This window comes from Chinchilla lanigera, unplaced genomic scaffold (assembly GCF_000276665.1).
Source record: "Chinchilla lanigera isolate Chin_1 unplaced genomic scaffold, ChiLan1.0 scaffold00005, whole genome shotgun sequence".
NCBI classification, from domain to species: Eukaryota; Metazoa; Chordata; class Mammalia; order Rodentia; family Chinchillidae; genus Chinchilla; species Chinchilla lanigera.
Window position 1 is genome coordinate 9,261,218 of NW_004955406.1, and position 16,521 is coordinate 9,277,738.

Sequence of the window (16,521 nt, forward strand, 5' to 3'; positions counted from 1 at the left end):
CTAATCAAAAAATTCTGTGCCACTTGCAAAACACTGTAAAATTAAACAGTATTTTTCAAGGCTCTGGAAATGCTAACAATGACATATGTTTTGTGGTTAGGAAAGTCACTTTTATCTGTTTTGAAATGTTCTATGGAACTAGCCCATTTTCTATTTTATTGTTCATATCTTATCACATTTCTAATCAATGTGCCAAATACATTTCTGCAAAAGAAAGAAGTCCAGAAAAAGACAGATATTTTTCTAGAATCTCAAACAATAACCTCTAAGAAATATTTTCTGTGATTAGCAAATAACCTCAAAACCTGTTACAGGAAATTAAGTTTATCCTATTAATAAGCATCACCAACAATTATTAGTGTATGTTATGAAGGAATGAATAGAGAAATACTGCACATTCCATGTTATTTCAGTAAATTACGATAACTAAAATACTTATACTTTAATTCCATCCTCTTAAGATATATGCATGTGGGGGCTGGGGATTTAGCTCAGTAGCACAGCGCCTGTCTGGCAAGCGCAAGGTCTTGAGTTCAGTTCCTAGTACTGGAAAAAAAAAAATAAAAAATAAAAAAATAAAATAAGATATATGCATGTGTGAAAAATCATCAGAGGAAACCTATTTTTACATTTCCTACATGAAATCCCAAGAAACTACTCTGAAACCATGGAGTTGCCATGGATGCAGTTTATAGTGAATTTTTGTCCAAAGTTCCAATGGGCTGAAAACAAAAAAGCTTACTATGTGAAACTATTTCCTGTATGCAAAATTTCTTCTCATCCAGACAGGTAATTCTCAGCATCTCAAGAGACACTAGCACTGGGCACAACTGTGAGCAACCATGTGAAACTAGTTTACAATCAGTTGCAGAGTGTGCTCTTGGCTCTATGACAGCACAGGGAGATATAAAACACTGCATTTTAATTCCAGTATCAGTAAGGCAAAGAAGTGCAGGCGACAGTACAAAAACTTAATAATATGTGTCAAATGTTCTCCTAAGCACCTTATAATTAAGCCTCACTTTTATCTAAGAAATAAATTCTATTATTGTTCCCATTTACAGATGAGCAAATTGAGATTGAATTTCATTTTCTTGTCTGGGGAAAGCAATCTCACCACCATACTACAGCCTCCCACTTAAACCTGTCCTCTCACTGCCTGTAATTTTAAGACCTTAGAGTTAGTAATTACAAATAATACCACGCATATTTTCTGTATCTGAAGGAAATGTTTAGGACCCAATCAATAAAAGCAGCTGTTGCTCCAAGATAAACCCACTTCAAAACTTAAATCAGAAAATATGTCTGAGGATGGAAATGAAAGGAACAAAATCACGGAGCAGGAAGGAAGAAGCATTTGTTAGGATGGAGACATATACTGTCTCTTTCTAAACAACTGCAAACAGAACCAGCAGAGATGAACATGGCCTTGTTTATCATGAGCGTCTAAATAATCACACCTCCTGTGTTCTTGCTAACCAATACCTCCAGTGCACCTCCTACCCTTCGGGCACCTTTTCTGTTGTGGCCACCTTCCATTCCCCACACTTCATATTTTATTGCATTCAACCATACACTTCTAAGGAACACACAACCTAAGTTTAAGAAATTACTATGCAAATAAGGCTGGAAGTAAATTGCTTCAACCTCTCTATCTATCCACCAGATGAGCATTTGAAAGGCCTTCCTCCATGGAAATTCTGGAGCTATCATTGCCCATACAAATTTTCTACTGCCACCTAATACAAAATATGTTAAGTATGAGCATTCATGCACATTCTTCTTGGGATTACTAAATATAACTGAAACCTGCATCCCACAGCTAGTACTTCCTTTTCCTCAGCTCAGAGAGTTGGACATCACCACCAACTCCCTACCAGCACTTTTAGTTCCCAACACCAGCTGCTCTTCTGAAATACAGGTCCATTTTTACTTCTAGTGTGAGGTCCCCCTTGATATTCATGACTAGAAAAATCTCTTTCTTACATCTCATGCTGTGTAGTTTTTCCACCCAAGCAAAATATTCATGAGAGGACAGGATATAGTTAGAGTGAATCTGAACTATCTAAACCCAGCTGCTGTTCATGTGTGTGTTTACGCAGAGGTATGAAATGAAAGTCTAAGACTGACATTAAGAAATGGGCAAACAAGGGCTGGGACATAGCTCAGTGGTAGAGTACTTGCCTAGCATGCATGGCGCCATAGGTTCAATCTCCAGTACAAAAAGAAAAAAAAGTAGTGGACAAAAGAAGAATATTTCAAAAAACAACCCACAAAATGACTGCTCAGTAAGGTCTACAATATAATGGCAGAAAAGTTTCCAGATAAAACCAAAAATTTAAGCAGCAAAAGCATATTGTACTGAGAACCAGAAGAGATATACTATTTTTCCACCATAAACTTAGGAGGGCTCAAAATATAAACTGCCAACTTTTAGGGCATGAACCACAAGTTTTCATTAGAAGAAGACATCAACTCATCAGGCAATGAAACATACTCTCAAGATTATGGACTTTTCATCCTCTAGGGGTGCCTTTCCTTTCGGGTCCAGTACAAGGCTGATATACATACATATATCTTCAAATAAAATCTGCATGGGTTTTGCCATGACAGGTAATTTTCAGTTTTATAATTATGCACATTTTCCTATAATCCTATACCAAGAGTGGTTCACACATAGTACCCAGAAAGAGAAGAAAAAAAAGTGGGAGGGTAAGAAGGAAAGGAGAAAAGGATGAAAGGAAGGGGAGAGAGGTCAAAAGAAGGAGGGAAATAAGGACGGAAGGAGAGAGAGGAAGAGAAGGAAGGGAGGGAGGGAGGGAAGAAAGAAAGAGAAGAAAGAGAAGAAAGAAAAAAAGAAAGAAAGAAAGAAAGAAAGAAAGAGAAAGAAAGAAAGAAAGAAAGAAAGAAAGAAAGAAAGAAAGAAAGAAAGAACGAACAAGCAAGCCATTGAATGTACTAAGAGAATTCAGTAGAACACTTCTCAGAGAGAGGGTCAAGAGTCTTGCAAAACAAAGGATTAATTCTAATGAATGTTGGGAAATTGAAACAAAGGAAAAAAATATCTTTGTAAAATTTAAGTATTAAAACTATCAGATATATGACAAGTCTGAAAATTATTGAAACTAGGTGATTGAAATATGAGAGTTCATAATCCTACTCTATCTACTATTGTGTTTGTTTGAAAATGTCCATAATCCAAAAGTCAAAAAGGAAAGGGCTGGGGATTTAGCTCAGTGGCACGGCCCCTGCCTGGCAAGCACAAGGTCATGAGTTCGATTCCCGGTACCAAAAAAAAACCAAAAAACCAAAAAATAAAAAAAAAAATTCAAAAAGAAATAAGATATGAACAAATTTAGAAAAGCTCTCAGAATTCCTTATGCCTTCAGTGACAATGAGATTAGCTAAAACAAAAGCTTAGCATTTCTAATACCTGCACAGAACTGACATTAATCTAAGAAAAGAGAAAGAATGGAAGGAATAGAAAGATGGAGGGAGGGAAGAAGCCAAAACAGAAAACAGGATCTTGTTTACTTAGGTCCACAAAAGCCCATCTTCTTAATGGGGTAAAGGTAAAAGTTAATCCCTTAGGTTTAGGAAGGCATATGTGCACACTTGAACTTGTAATTAGCCTTTAAACATTCTTTAACAACCAAAATAATGTCACAGAATGGCCACAGTCCTACTACTAGGAATGAAATAACAGTTATCATAAGGTATGTTTTTAATCCTTAGTAGGTGTTCTCACAGTGTTTCACATGAAGGGAACCTGTCTGCATTGTACACAGGCACTACTATACATTACAATTTTTAGAATCATATGAAATAATCAAGAAATTTCTCAGATGAATTATAATTAAACACTATATTTTGAATTGAGTCCAAATCATTGAATTGAGCAAAACAGAATTATAATGCTAAGATGATATTTTTCAGAAAATTCATAAGAATATACTTTAAAGAATAAAAATACATTTGAGAAAAAGTAGAATAAAGCCCTAGCAATCAAACTAACTATAATTGAATTTCTTATAAAAGGTAGCTTTAAAAGTATACCTTAAAATGTGGGGTAAATATAACATGAAATGTGCACTTAAAAGTTGCCAAATAAATGGCAAAATTATCTTAAAATGTAAAATTTTACTTGTTAAAATTCTATTTGTTATTATACAATATGATCAGTACTAAACCCACACATACAATATGAGAACATACAGATAATAGATCCGTGGCAGTGAGGAAAGGATATGTAATGTTATCAGTATCTCAGGGTAGAATATCAAGAATTAATCACCACACTCTGCCTCCCAGGACCAAGCCAAACCTTTAGAATTACTTTCTAAAAGAACACTTCATGAGGGGCTGGGGATTTAGCTCAGCGGCAAAGCGCTTGCCGGGCAAGCGCAAGGTCGTGAGTTTGATTCCTGATACCAGAAGAAAAGACAAAAGACAAAAACAAACAAACAAACAAACAAACAAACAAAAAAAGAACACTTCATGTAACTATTTCTACAAAACCAGAGATGAAATATTAAATAAAACCTATTTTCTATCTCTAACCTTGAACTGTAATGATCTGAAATACGAAAATAGATTTTTAGGCAATTAATTTAAAATTAGAAATGGCTATGCTTTCATATTTTTTATAACTTACATAAGCAGAAATGGATTCCAATAAAATTTTCACTTAAAATGCAGGCTCTATTCTAAGCTAATAAACACAAAACTCAATGTATACAATGATAAACTTCAAGCCTTTAGTAAGAAATAAAGGGATATGTTGTTTTCTTTTGAGGAAAGAGAGCATATATCTTAGGGTTGATAATGAACATGGTTTACACCAAAACACAAATACAGATAAAACAGAAAAAGCAAAACCTTTTTAGTATACAAAACACATTCTCTCATTGTGCACTCATTTAGGTAGGGGCGTGAAACAGGTATTAAAGGTGTTGGATTCCCCAAATTTCTAGACTTTTTTGTTACCAACAACATAAACCGGGGCAAAGGCATGATTTATGGCATTAGCAAAGAGATGAAATTTAACACTTACTTTTGCGAAGGCTTCAAAAATGTCAAAAGCTGGTGGCAGCTGAGAGGCATCCTGTATTTCTTCTCTCATGAAATGCTGAAATGTCATTGCAAGCTGCCTGAGGCCCTCTTTCTTATCTTCAGTCAGTTTGTTAATATCTTTTTAAATAAGAAAATAAATAGCACAATCACAAAGTGAACTTCATGGGTAATTTTCAGTTGTTCAGCACTGGCTGTTAAATCAGATTACTTCCTGCCGTACATTTCATGTTGACATCTTTTCATTTTTTTTAACAACTATAAATCAGAATCCATGTTATCAATTAAACTCTGCCAAACTTTATCTACAATGCAAGATCAAATATCTATCAAAAAAAACCCCACACATATAGATTAAAAAGCATTAAAAACAAAATCAGCAAGGTTGTGTGTTATCTGATTTGCTACATCATCCTTTGCACATGTGCAAACCGTAAGTCCTTATTAAGTCAGTGAATTTAAATTGACTTTTCCATGCAACAGTTTAAAACTAGGTCATAACTAAATGATAAACTATATCATCTGAAAGGCAAAATGACAGAAAATGAAAAGTAAAAAGTTCAGATAAAGTTCAAATAACTGAAATTTGTCATATAGAATGTACATAATGAAGAAAAATGGGCCAGCTAAAGAAATCTTAGCTGCAAGTTACTTTAAGGTTAAATACACATATGTGGTACTGCTCTAAACCAAACATACAGACATGATTCTGGTTGTGTTTCTCTTTGTGTCTGGCCTGAAGAAAAAGACTCTACAAAAAACTGTTAGAACCAATAAGTGAATTCAGTGAAGCTGCTATATGTAAAAATCAGCAAGATTTTTATATCAGTAAGATGTTTATACACTAATAAACTTACTGAAGAAAGAAATCAAGAGGGCAATCCCATTCACAATGGCTGCTCAAAAATTAAATAACTAGGAAGAAACTTAACCAAGGAAGTAAGAGATCTCTACAATGAAAATTGTGAAACACTGATGAGAGATATGTAGAACATCAAAAAATGAAAAGACATTCCATATACATGGCTTGAGAGAATTTCCATTGTCCAAATGTCCATACTCCCCAAAGTGACCTTCAGATTCAAAGCAACTCCCATTAAAATAACAATGACATTCTTCACAGAAATAGGAAAAATAACCATAAAAATCACATAAGACCAGAAAAGACTGCAAATAACCAAAGCAACCCTGAACAAAAAGGAAAAGTTACTGGCGTCACAATATCTGACTTCAAAACATACTACAAAGTTATAGTAGCCAAAATAGCATAGTACTGGCATAAAAATGAACATAGATCCAATGCTACAGAATAAAGAACTTAGAAATTCAACTATATATACACAGGCAATTGATTTTAAATATAGGTACCAGGAACAAATAGTAGAGAAGTGACAGCATCATCAATAAACAGTGTTGGGAAAACTGGACATCCTTAAGTAAAAGAATGAAACTTGTCTTTTAACTTTCACCATACACAAAAATCAACTAAAAATGGATCAAAGACTTAAATGTACCACCCCAAACCATGAAACTATTAGAAGAAAACATAAAGGAAAAAGTCTGGATACTTGTCTAGGCAAAGATTCTTTTGGATATGGCCCTAAAAGCACAGCCAATAAAAGAAAATTGGCAAAGCGTTTTATATCAAACTTACAACTTTCTGGTTTTTTTTCTGGTACCGGAATCAAACTCATGACCTTGCACTTGCCAGGCAGGCCCAGCGCCACTGAGCTAAATCCCCATCCCCAAACTTACAACTTTCTGTACAAAGAAAACAATCAATACAATGAAAGGACAATCTACAGAATGGAAGGAAATTTGCAAACTATTCATCTCATGGGGGATTAATATCCAGCATACATAAGGAACTTAAAACCACTCAACAGCATAAAATAAATAATAATAATTGTCCAATCAACAATGTGGACTTGATCTGAGTACACATTTCTCAAAAGAAGTTTTACAAATAGCCAACAAGGGGAAAAACTGTTCATCATCACTTATCATTAGGGAAATGCAAATCAAAATAATGAGATATGATTTCATTCCTATCTTATGGCTATTATCAAAAGACAAAAATAAATGCTGGAAGACTGTTGGTGGAATGCAAATTAGTAAGGCCACTATGGGAAACAATATGGCAGTTCCTTTAGTGGCTAAAAATAGGACTAGTTTATGCTCTAGTAATTCCATGACTGAGTATATACAAAGGAAATAAAATCATTATATCAAACAGTCACCAGCATACTCACAAAAAAGTCACCAACACTCCCATGTTTATTGCAGCACTATTCAAAAAGTCAAAATACAGAATAAACATAATATCCATAAATAAGTAAATGGATAAATAAAATGTAATTATATACTATACACACACACACAATGAAATGTTAGACATAAAAAATGAGATAGACATGTTAACTGAAATAAATCAGACATAAAAAAAAAACATTACATCCTCCCTCAACCTCATAGAGTAGTGGGTCACTATCACTAGACACTACGAGGAAGGGATAGATAAAGAGGTTAGATAATATGTAACAAAATACAGTTAGATAGGAGGAATTAATAATACTGTTATGGTTTGGGGCATATTTTTGCAAGGGGACACAATATAATACAGGACACATACTTTATATGATTATTTATAATAGTCACCCAAAGAACGATACACAAAAGAGTGGAAGAAATCTGCCCACAACTATAGACCAAGGAATCCACCAGCCGAGGGACTGCATCCCACGAAAATGTCCTGCATGAGTCCAGCTGAATACCTAGAGCTCATAACAATGCCTTCCACGAATCCACCTGGAGACCCAGAGCCCATTACAACATCTCATGCAGGCCTGTTTCATGGATCTGCAGTGCGAAGGCCCAAAGGTCTGTGGTGGAATCTAGGAAGTCTGTGCCAGCAGGATGAAGGATCTATGCTAGCAGACTGAGGGATCTGCACTGGAGCCAGGAAGCAACGCTCAAAGTAAGAACCAGAGCTCCCCCAGAAGGTACCACAGCCATCCTCTGATGAACAAGATGGTTGAGTTCCCATCAGGAAAGCCAATGCAGCAAGCTGCTCCTGGAGACTGGCAGTGCACCATCTTCCCCTCTGGAGCTAGGAAGCAATGCTGAAAGTAAGGATCAGAGCTCACCCAAAGTGAACTGAAGCTATTCTCAGTGCCAACGAGGTCCTGAGCTCCTCGGGAGGATGAAAACAACTAAGTTCATCAGGAAAGCCAGCATGATGAGTTCCTCCAACGGAACCAACAGCTCCTTACAGCTTCTACCAGCTCCAACAGCCTTTCTCTGCTCTCAGCAGCCTTTTTTGTTCTCAAAAGCCTCCTTCTCCTCCTCCAGGTCTGCCTCTTACGCTGCTGGCAACAGTCCCCAGGTGGGCCTCCCACACCCAGCACCATGCTTCCTCAGTTTAGCTGGGGGTTTTAAGTTGACCACCAGTTGTCAATCTACCACACTGTTCTATAGTACAGTATGTTAAATATACTCTATAACAACTTACGACGGGGGCTGGGGATTTAGCTCAGCGGCAAAGCGCCTGCCTGGCAAGCGCAAGGTCGTGAGTTCGGTTCCCAGTACCGGAGAAAAACAAAAAAAACAACAACAACAAAAAAAAAAAAAACAAAAAACAACTTATGACGTATTTCACAACCAGAAAAAAGTTCAAAGGTTCCCAACACATAAAAATTATAAAAATTTTGAGATGGAAATGCTAATCACCATGATTTTATCACTATACATTATAAAGATACATTGACTTACACTCTAAATTTGAAGAGACACTGCCAATTTTTTTTCTTTTAAAGAGGGTGGTTTAAAAACTAACACAAGCCAGTCATGGTGGCACATGCCTGTAATCCCAGCACTCGGAAAGCTTGAGGCAGCAGGACTGTTGTCAGTTCAAGGCCAGCCTGGGCTACAAAATGAGCTCAAGGCCAGCCTGAACTGCATAGAAAGACCCTGTCTCAAAAAAGACAAAAAAAAAAAAACACCTAATACAAACCTCTTAAAATCAGTTTAAATTATACCACAAATGATGTATTAAGCCTAAGAGTGCACCATTTAATTGATAATATTTGAAAGAATTCCACTTAAAGCAGTGTGTATGACAGTGCTACTGAGCAGGGCTAATGTTAATAGCAAAACCCACTGCAAGAGGTGTTAATTATCTAACAGTAATACAAGAAAAAATGACTAATTCGTTCTCTATTAAACTTGAAAAGACATATCAAGTTGAACTACAGCATAACTATGTTGCTAATGTCAGGTCTGCATATTTTCCTAAATTACTTGTTCAACAGAATAATTAGCCCAATGATTTCTTAAATAATAATTTATCACCACTGGCACTAAGGATCCCATAACCATAAATCTGCACCAGATCATCATCTTATTTGTCTCTCTCCAGAAATATTAAACTGTGTAGCAAATTCACTCTGTTGAGTTTGAGCTAATTGTGGGTTGACATCATTTACAACTTCAATGAAGAGAATCTGTGCCAATATAAACATAAAATGATCCTGAAATCTCCTTGATGCCCAGATCTGAAGAGATGTTCAATCATAAGGAGCTGCTCATTGGCTGTGGTAGTTTAGGAGAACAGCTAAGCTCAGTACTGTCATAGAGCCCTCTTAATATTCAAAAGAATGGTAACCCTAAAAGGCCCTCTAGAAGCACTTTCTTCCTATATCATTCTTCCCTGACAAAAATAAATCAGAAGAGAAAACCAAGACAGAGAAGAAAGAAAAAAAAGATAAAGTCAAAGAAAAATTTTGTCAGTTGAACTAATGGTTACATCATGCTGACTAGTCTGCATATCTTTATGGTTATTTACAAACTTCTGTAAGGTCAAAACTATCCTGAAATAAATTAAATAAACTAGGGTGTTAGTTGTTTATAAAAATGAAAACTTCTCTTAGGTTTGTTACAGATAATAAAGAAACAAAAACGAGGTCACAAATAAAGCAGTTTTGGGGCTGAGGTTAGCTCAATGGTAGCTCAGGGTACTGGGCTTAGCTAAATAAATAAATTATACAAGCACAACACGTACATACATACACCCATACAAATGATAGTTCACTAGCTTAGTAAACAAGTAATAGATTCTTCTCTTTCAAGACGCTCACAATCACTTACTTGATTCCAGATCATAAAATGAATAAAGTTTCTCTGACTCAGAAGGTGCTTTTTCCATCTGTGAAGTAAAGAGAGGAAAACATCAAAAACAATTTAAATTACTACAATACATAAATTGGATGGTTGAGCTCCATTAGACTCTTAAACAAAGTTTATTTAAAAGATAATTTCCGGGGCTGGGGATTTAGCTCAGAGGCAAAGCGCCTGCCTGGCAAGCGCAAGGTCGTGAGTTTGGTTCCCGGTACCGGAGAAAAAAAAAAAAAAAAAAAGATAATTTCCTATATAATCTTTATCATTTTTAGGGTTGAATTATTTAATCAATAAAAACTTTCAAATAAAATCTAACTTGCAACTTGTATCTAACAGTTTTTAATATCCAAAAACAGAGTTATTTTACAAAAAGTTTTCATACTTTTATGTGTTTTATACCCTCTACAAATTTCAGAGTGGCAAAAAAAAAGGTTATTAAACAAAAGAGAGAACAGAGCTGGAGGTGCCTGTAACAATTTGAGACACTCATGATAAAGCCTCTAGGGTTCTCCGAGGAGAGCAGCAGTTCACAGAATCCACGTTGGGCACTATATGAAAATAGGCTAAAGAAATCATTTCAATGAATCTAGGCTACATAAAGATCAATAAGTAACCTTCAAATCATTATTAATTATCATCTAATTAATGTCTCACTGAAGAAACAAACAAAAAGGATACACATGGCCTGTGCATTTGTTCAAAGTAGAAAAGTTAAAAGACAATGTGGGAGATTTTAAATACTTTTACCCCAAGTTTAGGACCTCACATATCTATTTCCGGAAGGAAAATGGAAGGCCTTTCAGGGAAGCCATGTGATTCTCCACTACCACTAATTCCATGATTAATAAGAAAACAAGATTTTTATTTTAAGATACCAGCCTGGAATAATACACTTTCAATCTTAATGTGGATTTAATTACAGTCTTAAATATGGCCAGCAAATGCAATAGCAAATGCTTTTGTAAAATTAAAATCCTAGCATGTTTCATGAGTTGTATACTCACAAGCTTGATGACAATTCTGCCAAGAAGTCTCACAGAGTCAGGAGGATATCTGGGTTTGCAACTTTTAAGGCATTTGCATTCGCGCTTGTGGTCTTGCCAAGCTTTTTTCTGTTAAGACAAGAGCAGAGATGATATTAGAGAAATAAAAGTTTACTTTCATATACACTGGTTTCAAACACTGAAAACTATCAATATTAATTTAATTTCAACAGCCTAAGTATAATTGCAAAGTAGAAAGTGAAAGTAACGTTGTAATATTGTCAATGATCCATGATTTGCTCCTTGCCAAGTAAGCAATTACTAATCATGGGCATTAACAGCTTCAAGGTCACTCTTGTCCTTTATTTTGCCCTCTGGTCACTAGCTGGTGGCAGATTCCAAAGAACTGTAAGAAGTAAGACTGGAAAAGCAGAAACACAAATGGTTAAAATATTGTGGGAGGGTCTGCTAACATTTACTTTGCATTCTAAGACATTAACCAAGAAAGTAACAAGGGACATTTCATTTGATTTTCAGAAAGAGATGACATTACCCTTACATTAAAGATGAAGGAAGTAAGACTGTAGAGCTGAGATATAACTATCAAACTACCTAAACATAAAAAAGAGAAAGTAAAAAATCTTTGTTATGCTAAACATGAGAGTTTATTACCATTTTTGTGCATTACTTTTATTTGAGTTGGCTCACAGGCAAGGCAAAAAAAAAAAAAAAGGCTTATATAACTGTCATCTGACAGTACAGAAAACACATAGATTTACCAAGTATTAAGTCATACGAGTGCCAGTCAAGATTTACCAAGTATTGAGGCAGGATTGCCAGTCAAGATACTGGACTGTGTCTCCAGAATAGTTCACAACTATAAGAATCTTTCATATAACTGTTTGTAGTGTCTGTACTCACTTTAAGTCACAAAGTCAAAATACAACTAAGTGGAAATAAAAGTTGCTATATAAGAAGCTAGCCTTGAACTTGCAATTACCTATGTGTGTAAAACACTTTCAAAAAATATGGTTCATTGTCAAGTCTGAAGACCACAAAATCATGTACACCCTGCTTTGCAAAATATATTTGCCTGTTGCCATCCTCCGGAAAGTAAGGCTGGTAAAGCTGACTCAGTTTTATCTGTGTACTTACTTTGTTTCATCTCGTCTTTACACTCACAAGAAACTAAAGTACTGATATTTTTTATTATTCACTGTAGGGAGAACCATAATTTTGCTGGGAGAGTTCTCACGTGGTTATAAAAGGGGAAAAACCTAGAAGATGTTCTTAATGAAGAGACTATGTGGAAGAATGAGCCTCATAGTGACAAGGAGTAACTTGAAGTAACTTAAAACACACCTTTAGATCTGTTCAGCTGCCAGAGTATATGTCCAGCTGAACAGACTGTACTCAGAAAAATAAGGCAGAGATAATTTGGGACAAAAGATTTTAAGAAACTGGGTATGGTGACACACATCTCTAATCACAGCACTCTGAGAGGCTGACATAGGAGGATCACAAGTTTGAGCCTCGTCTGGACAACTTAGCAAGACCCTGTCTCAAAATAAATACTGAAAAATGGTCTGGAGATATAGCTGAGTACAAAAGCACTGGCTTCAATCCCCAGTCTGGAGGGTGACAGGGTTAATGAGCAGATCTTAATGAGTTTTTTTCTCAACTATAAAAGGGCACCTGTAGCCCTATTTTTAAAACTTCAACATTTGAGAAGCTCAGGCTACTGGTAACTTTCCAGAGAAAGATAACCACAAAACAACTCAGGTACTGAATGAATTGATCAGATAGATGATATTATTTGGAATGAAACAACCAAATTATGGACAATTCCTATCAAATTTAACTTTAGGTCTTTAACATAATTAATACTGAGCTCTTATTTTTAATGCCAAAAACTAAACAAAGTGTTTCTTAAAGCTTTTCCTAGATTGCTGTATGAAAACACTGAGGAACATATTTATGTTCCCATTGGCTTCAATGAAAAGCAACATTCATTTTTTTCATCTAAAAGCCAAATCAGACCACTTAGGTATAAATATAGAAAGCAATCACATCACTTGAAACTGATTTTATATATAGTAACATGTTCCAGCCTACTGTATTCCTCATCAAGATATTAAGAACAATCTTTTCGAACATTAATTGTTCAGCTACCATATGGCTTACAAAAATAATCATACTACAGAAAAGAAACCTTTTAAGTAATTCCATTTGACTATGAAGCAAAACATGACAATTATATATAAAAAAAAAAACTTTAGGCATTATCTTCATTCTACAAATTTCCACCCTGTCCTAGCCTCAATGACACATCAGTCTTAAATATCTGCATTTCTCAAAAAGTAACTTTCCTGATTTGCTTTTTTTTCCTTTTTCTTCCATTATGGCCAATTCAAGATGCAATTAAGATTTTGTTTACAATACTGGCTGTAATGTTTTATGCTCTCATAATTAAGAATTAACAATGACATACACAATGACAATAAATTGTCATGGGAAACAAAGGCTACTAACACATTACATAAAGAAGTGAAAACAATAGAAGAATTTTAGAAGAAAAAATTAAATTAAAACACCCAGGAGACAATTTCACATGTGAGTGCACGCATAACTCAAAACAACTTCAAAACCTACACAATTCTGTAACTTTGATGGTGTTTATAACAGTATTTATAATTTTGGTAGTATTTATTTAATTAGCTACACTAAAGGTTCCTAATGGGGGTAATGCCAATCTCAAGGGCTGTTTGGGTAATTTATGATAGCATTTTTGTCACAATACTTGTAGAACATGATGGGCACTTAATGAATAGGAAATGAGATGGCAGATGTCCTACTGTAGGATAGTTTATGCAATGAAAAATGATCACAAACTAAATATAACATTTTCTTTTTTTCTTAATTTCTTATTCATTTCAGGTCTGAGGAAAAAAAATCCAGGGCCTTCTCCCTGAGCTACATCCCCAGTCCTTTTTTAATTTTTTCATTTTGAGACATGATCTTGCTAAGTCACTAAATTGTCTAGGCTGGGTTCAAACTTTCAGTCTTCCTGCCTTAACCTCCCAGAGTGCTGGGATTTCAGGTGTGTATCACCATGCTCAGCTACAACACAACTTTTAAATGTCCTACCAAATATTTCGTGACAATAAAAAAATTTGCTTATAAAAGTTCACCCTGGGGCTGGGGGTTTAGCTCAGTGGCCCAGAGCCTGCCTGGCAAGTGCAAGGTCATGAGTTCGATTCCCGGTACTGGAAAAAAAAAAAGTTCACCCTAAAACTAAGCCTCCTTTTACGACACTAAAATTTTTGATAAATCAAAGGAAGACTGCATTTTAAGAATTTTACATAAAGTCAGTCAACATTTCACCTTCCTAAAGGCAACACTACCTGTAGTATTTCAGTTAAGAATGTAACGTGTCTTCCAATGTGCATTTGTATTTCCCTTTCCATAGTAACTGTGCACATGTACAAGTATAGTACATGGTGATTAATCATGTCTTCTAGTCTAATCATGCCTGAGCATTTACATAGCAAATACACACTTTATCATGAATTGTTTTAATTTTTTCTTCTTATAAAAATATGTAACTAAGTAGATTGTACTGCCATGTAAATTCATCTTAAGTTAGTAATGAAGACAACAAAAAAATCTGTCATAAAAATGTGGTCTGAGAAGAACTGAAAACACGAGAACAACACTGCGACATTATATATGCAATACTCACACATAAATATAGACTTTTAAATATATACTCTGGGAGCCACCCCAAAGATTCTGACAGTACCCATGAGATAGGATCAGGTGTCTGAATTGTTTTTAATCACTAAAGGGCATTTCATTTGTAAAGTTGAAAAACCACTGGACTAAACTAAATTAGAAAGTAAGTCATTATACTTACATGGGCACATACACACAAAATAGAAGGAACAACAAAACATATTTGATAATTATCCTTTATTGTCTTACAGGAATGAATATAACATATAAGGAAGAAAAAGTATTTCTAAACAGAACATAAAACCCAGAACACAAGAGAAAATATGTATACACTAAATTATATAAAAATGTGTAACTTTTGTATACTACAAAAAAAGCCCCTAAACCACAAACAAGTTTTATAGACAAAGGACAAACCCAGAAAACATGTATACAGATACATTGTTAAATGTCTTCAATATAAAAAAGAACACTACAAATAATTAAGGTTAAATACCTCAAAAAAAAGGTAAATTATATGAACAACATGACTCAGAAATTCATGGCTGACAAAGAAAAACCAGGACTGGGATAAACCTCAGGACAGAGAACAGGTTTGCCAAGCACAGGACAATGGGCTTGATCCCCAGACCAAAACAACAACAAAAAGTACAAACCACGCTAGTGAAATAAATGCTAGTAGAAACAACATAACATATTTTCCATTAGTTTTGCAAAAATGAATAAAATACACAGCATGCCATGGAGAAATGGGCACTCTCTATTGGTAGAATTGTTAAGATGCTCCAATCTTCTAACAAGTATTCGGTAATGAATATCAGTATTTTTGTTTGTTTTTTGTTTTTCTTCTGGTACCAGGAATCGAACTCACGACCTTGCACTTGCCAGGCAGGCGCTTTGCCGCTGAGCTAAATCCCTAGCCCATGAATATCACTATTTTAATGCAGATATTGTTGGGACAGAAATAATATTCATAATAATAAGGAGGAGCACCAAGATGGTTGGAGTATTAAGCAGCAGAGAAAGAGCCTCTCTGAGAGTTGCTGTCCAGATGCTGGAATATAGCAATGTGAGGAAGACAAGGAGGAGAGAAGTGGGTGCTCTGGGCCCAGGAAAGACCTGAAGTGCCAACTGAAGCCCACGGAGTGAAGAGAAGAACTTCAACAAAGAAAAAGGAGGTAGCTGGCAGTGCCTCCTCTCTGAGACAGGACCCATCCGAGCAGATCAATTGAAACCTACAGACACACGGGTGACTGCTGGCAATCCCAGAGGCCTCCATGGAGAGATGCAGCAGTGGAGGGGAGCAACAGACTTGAAGGACTGCCCTGGCTGGCAGTGAGTGCTGCGGATTCAGTCTTCCCACGTCACGGAGTGACTGGCGGGGAGCCATCTTGGAGAGGGGCTGGCTGAGCTCAGAACTCAAGAGTGGCTGCTGGCTCCATCTAGCGGCTCCCAGCTGAGCTCAGGCCCACAGAAGGTGCACTGATGGCTGCACGCTGAATGAGTCTGCTCTCGGCCAGAAGGTACAGGCTGGCCAAGACTATCCATTACCCTGCCA

At 35.8% G+C, this 16,521-nt stretch overlaps 1 protein-coding gene across 1 annotated transcript in view; it reads right to left on the reverse strand.

Annotated features, from left to right (window-relative positions):
* Smyd3 (SET and MYND domain containing 3) overlaps positions 1-16,521 on the reverse strand; it is a 649,248-nt gene that overhangs the window by 492,853 nt on the left and 139,874 nt on the right. The window contains exons 3-5 of the mRNA XM_005374789.2: positions 11,250-11,357; positions 10,216-10,273; positions 5,054-5,190 (exon numbers count right to left, since the gene is read on the reverse strand). Coding sequence (XP_005374846.2) covers positions 5,054-5,190; positions 10,216-10,273; positions 11,250-11,357 — 303 coding nt within the window. The remainder of the gene's footprint in view (positions 1-5,053; positions 5,191-10,215; positions 10,274-11,249; positions 11,358-16,521) is intronic.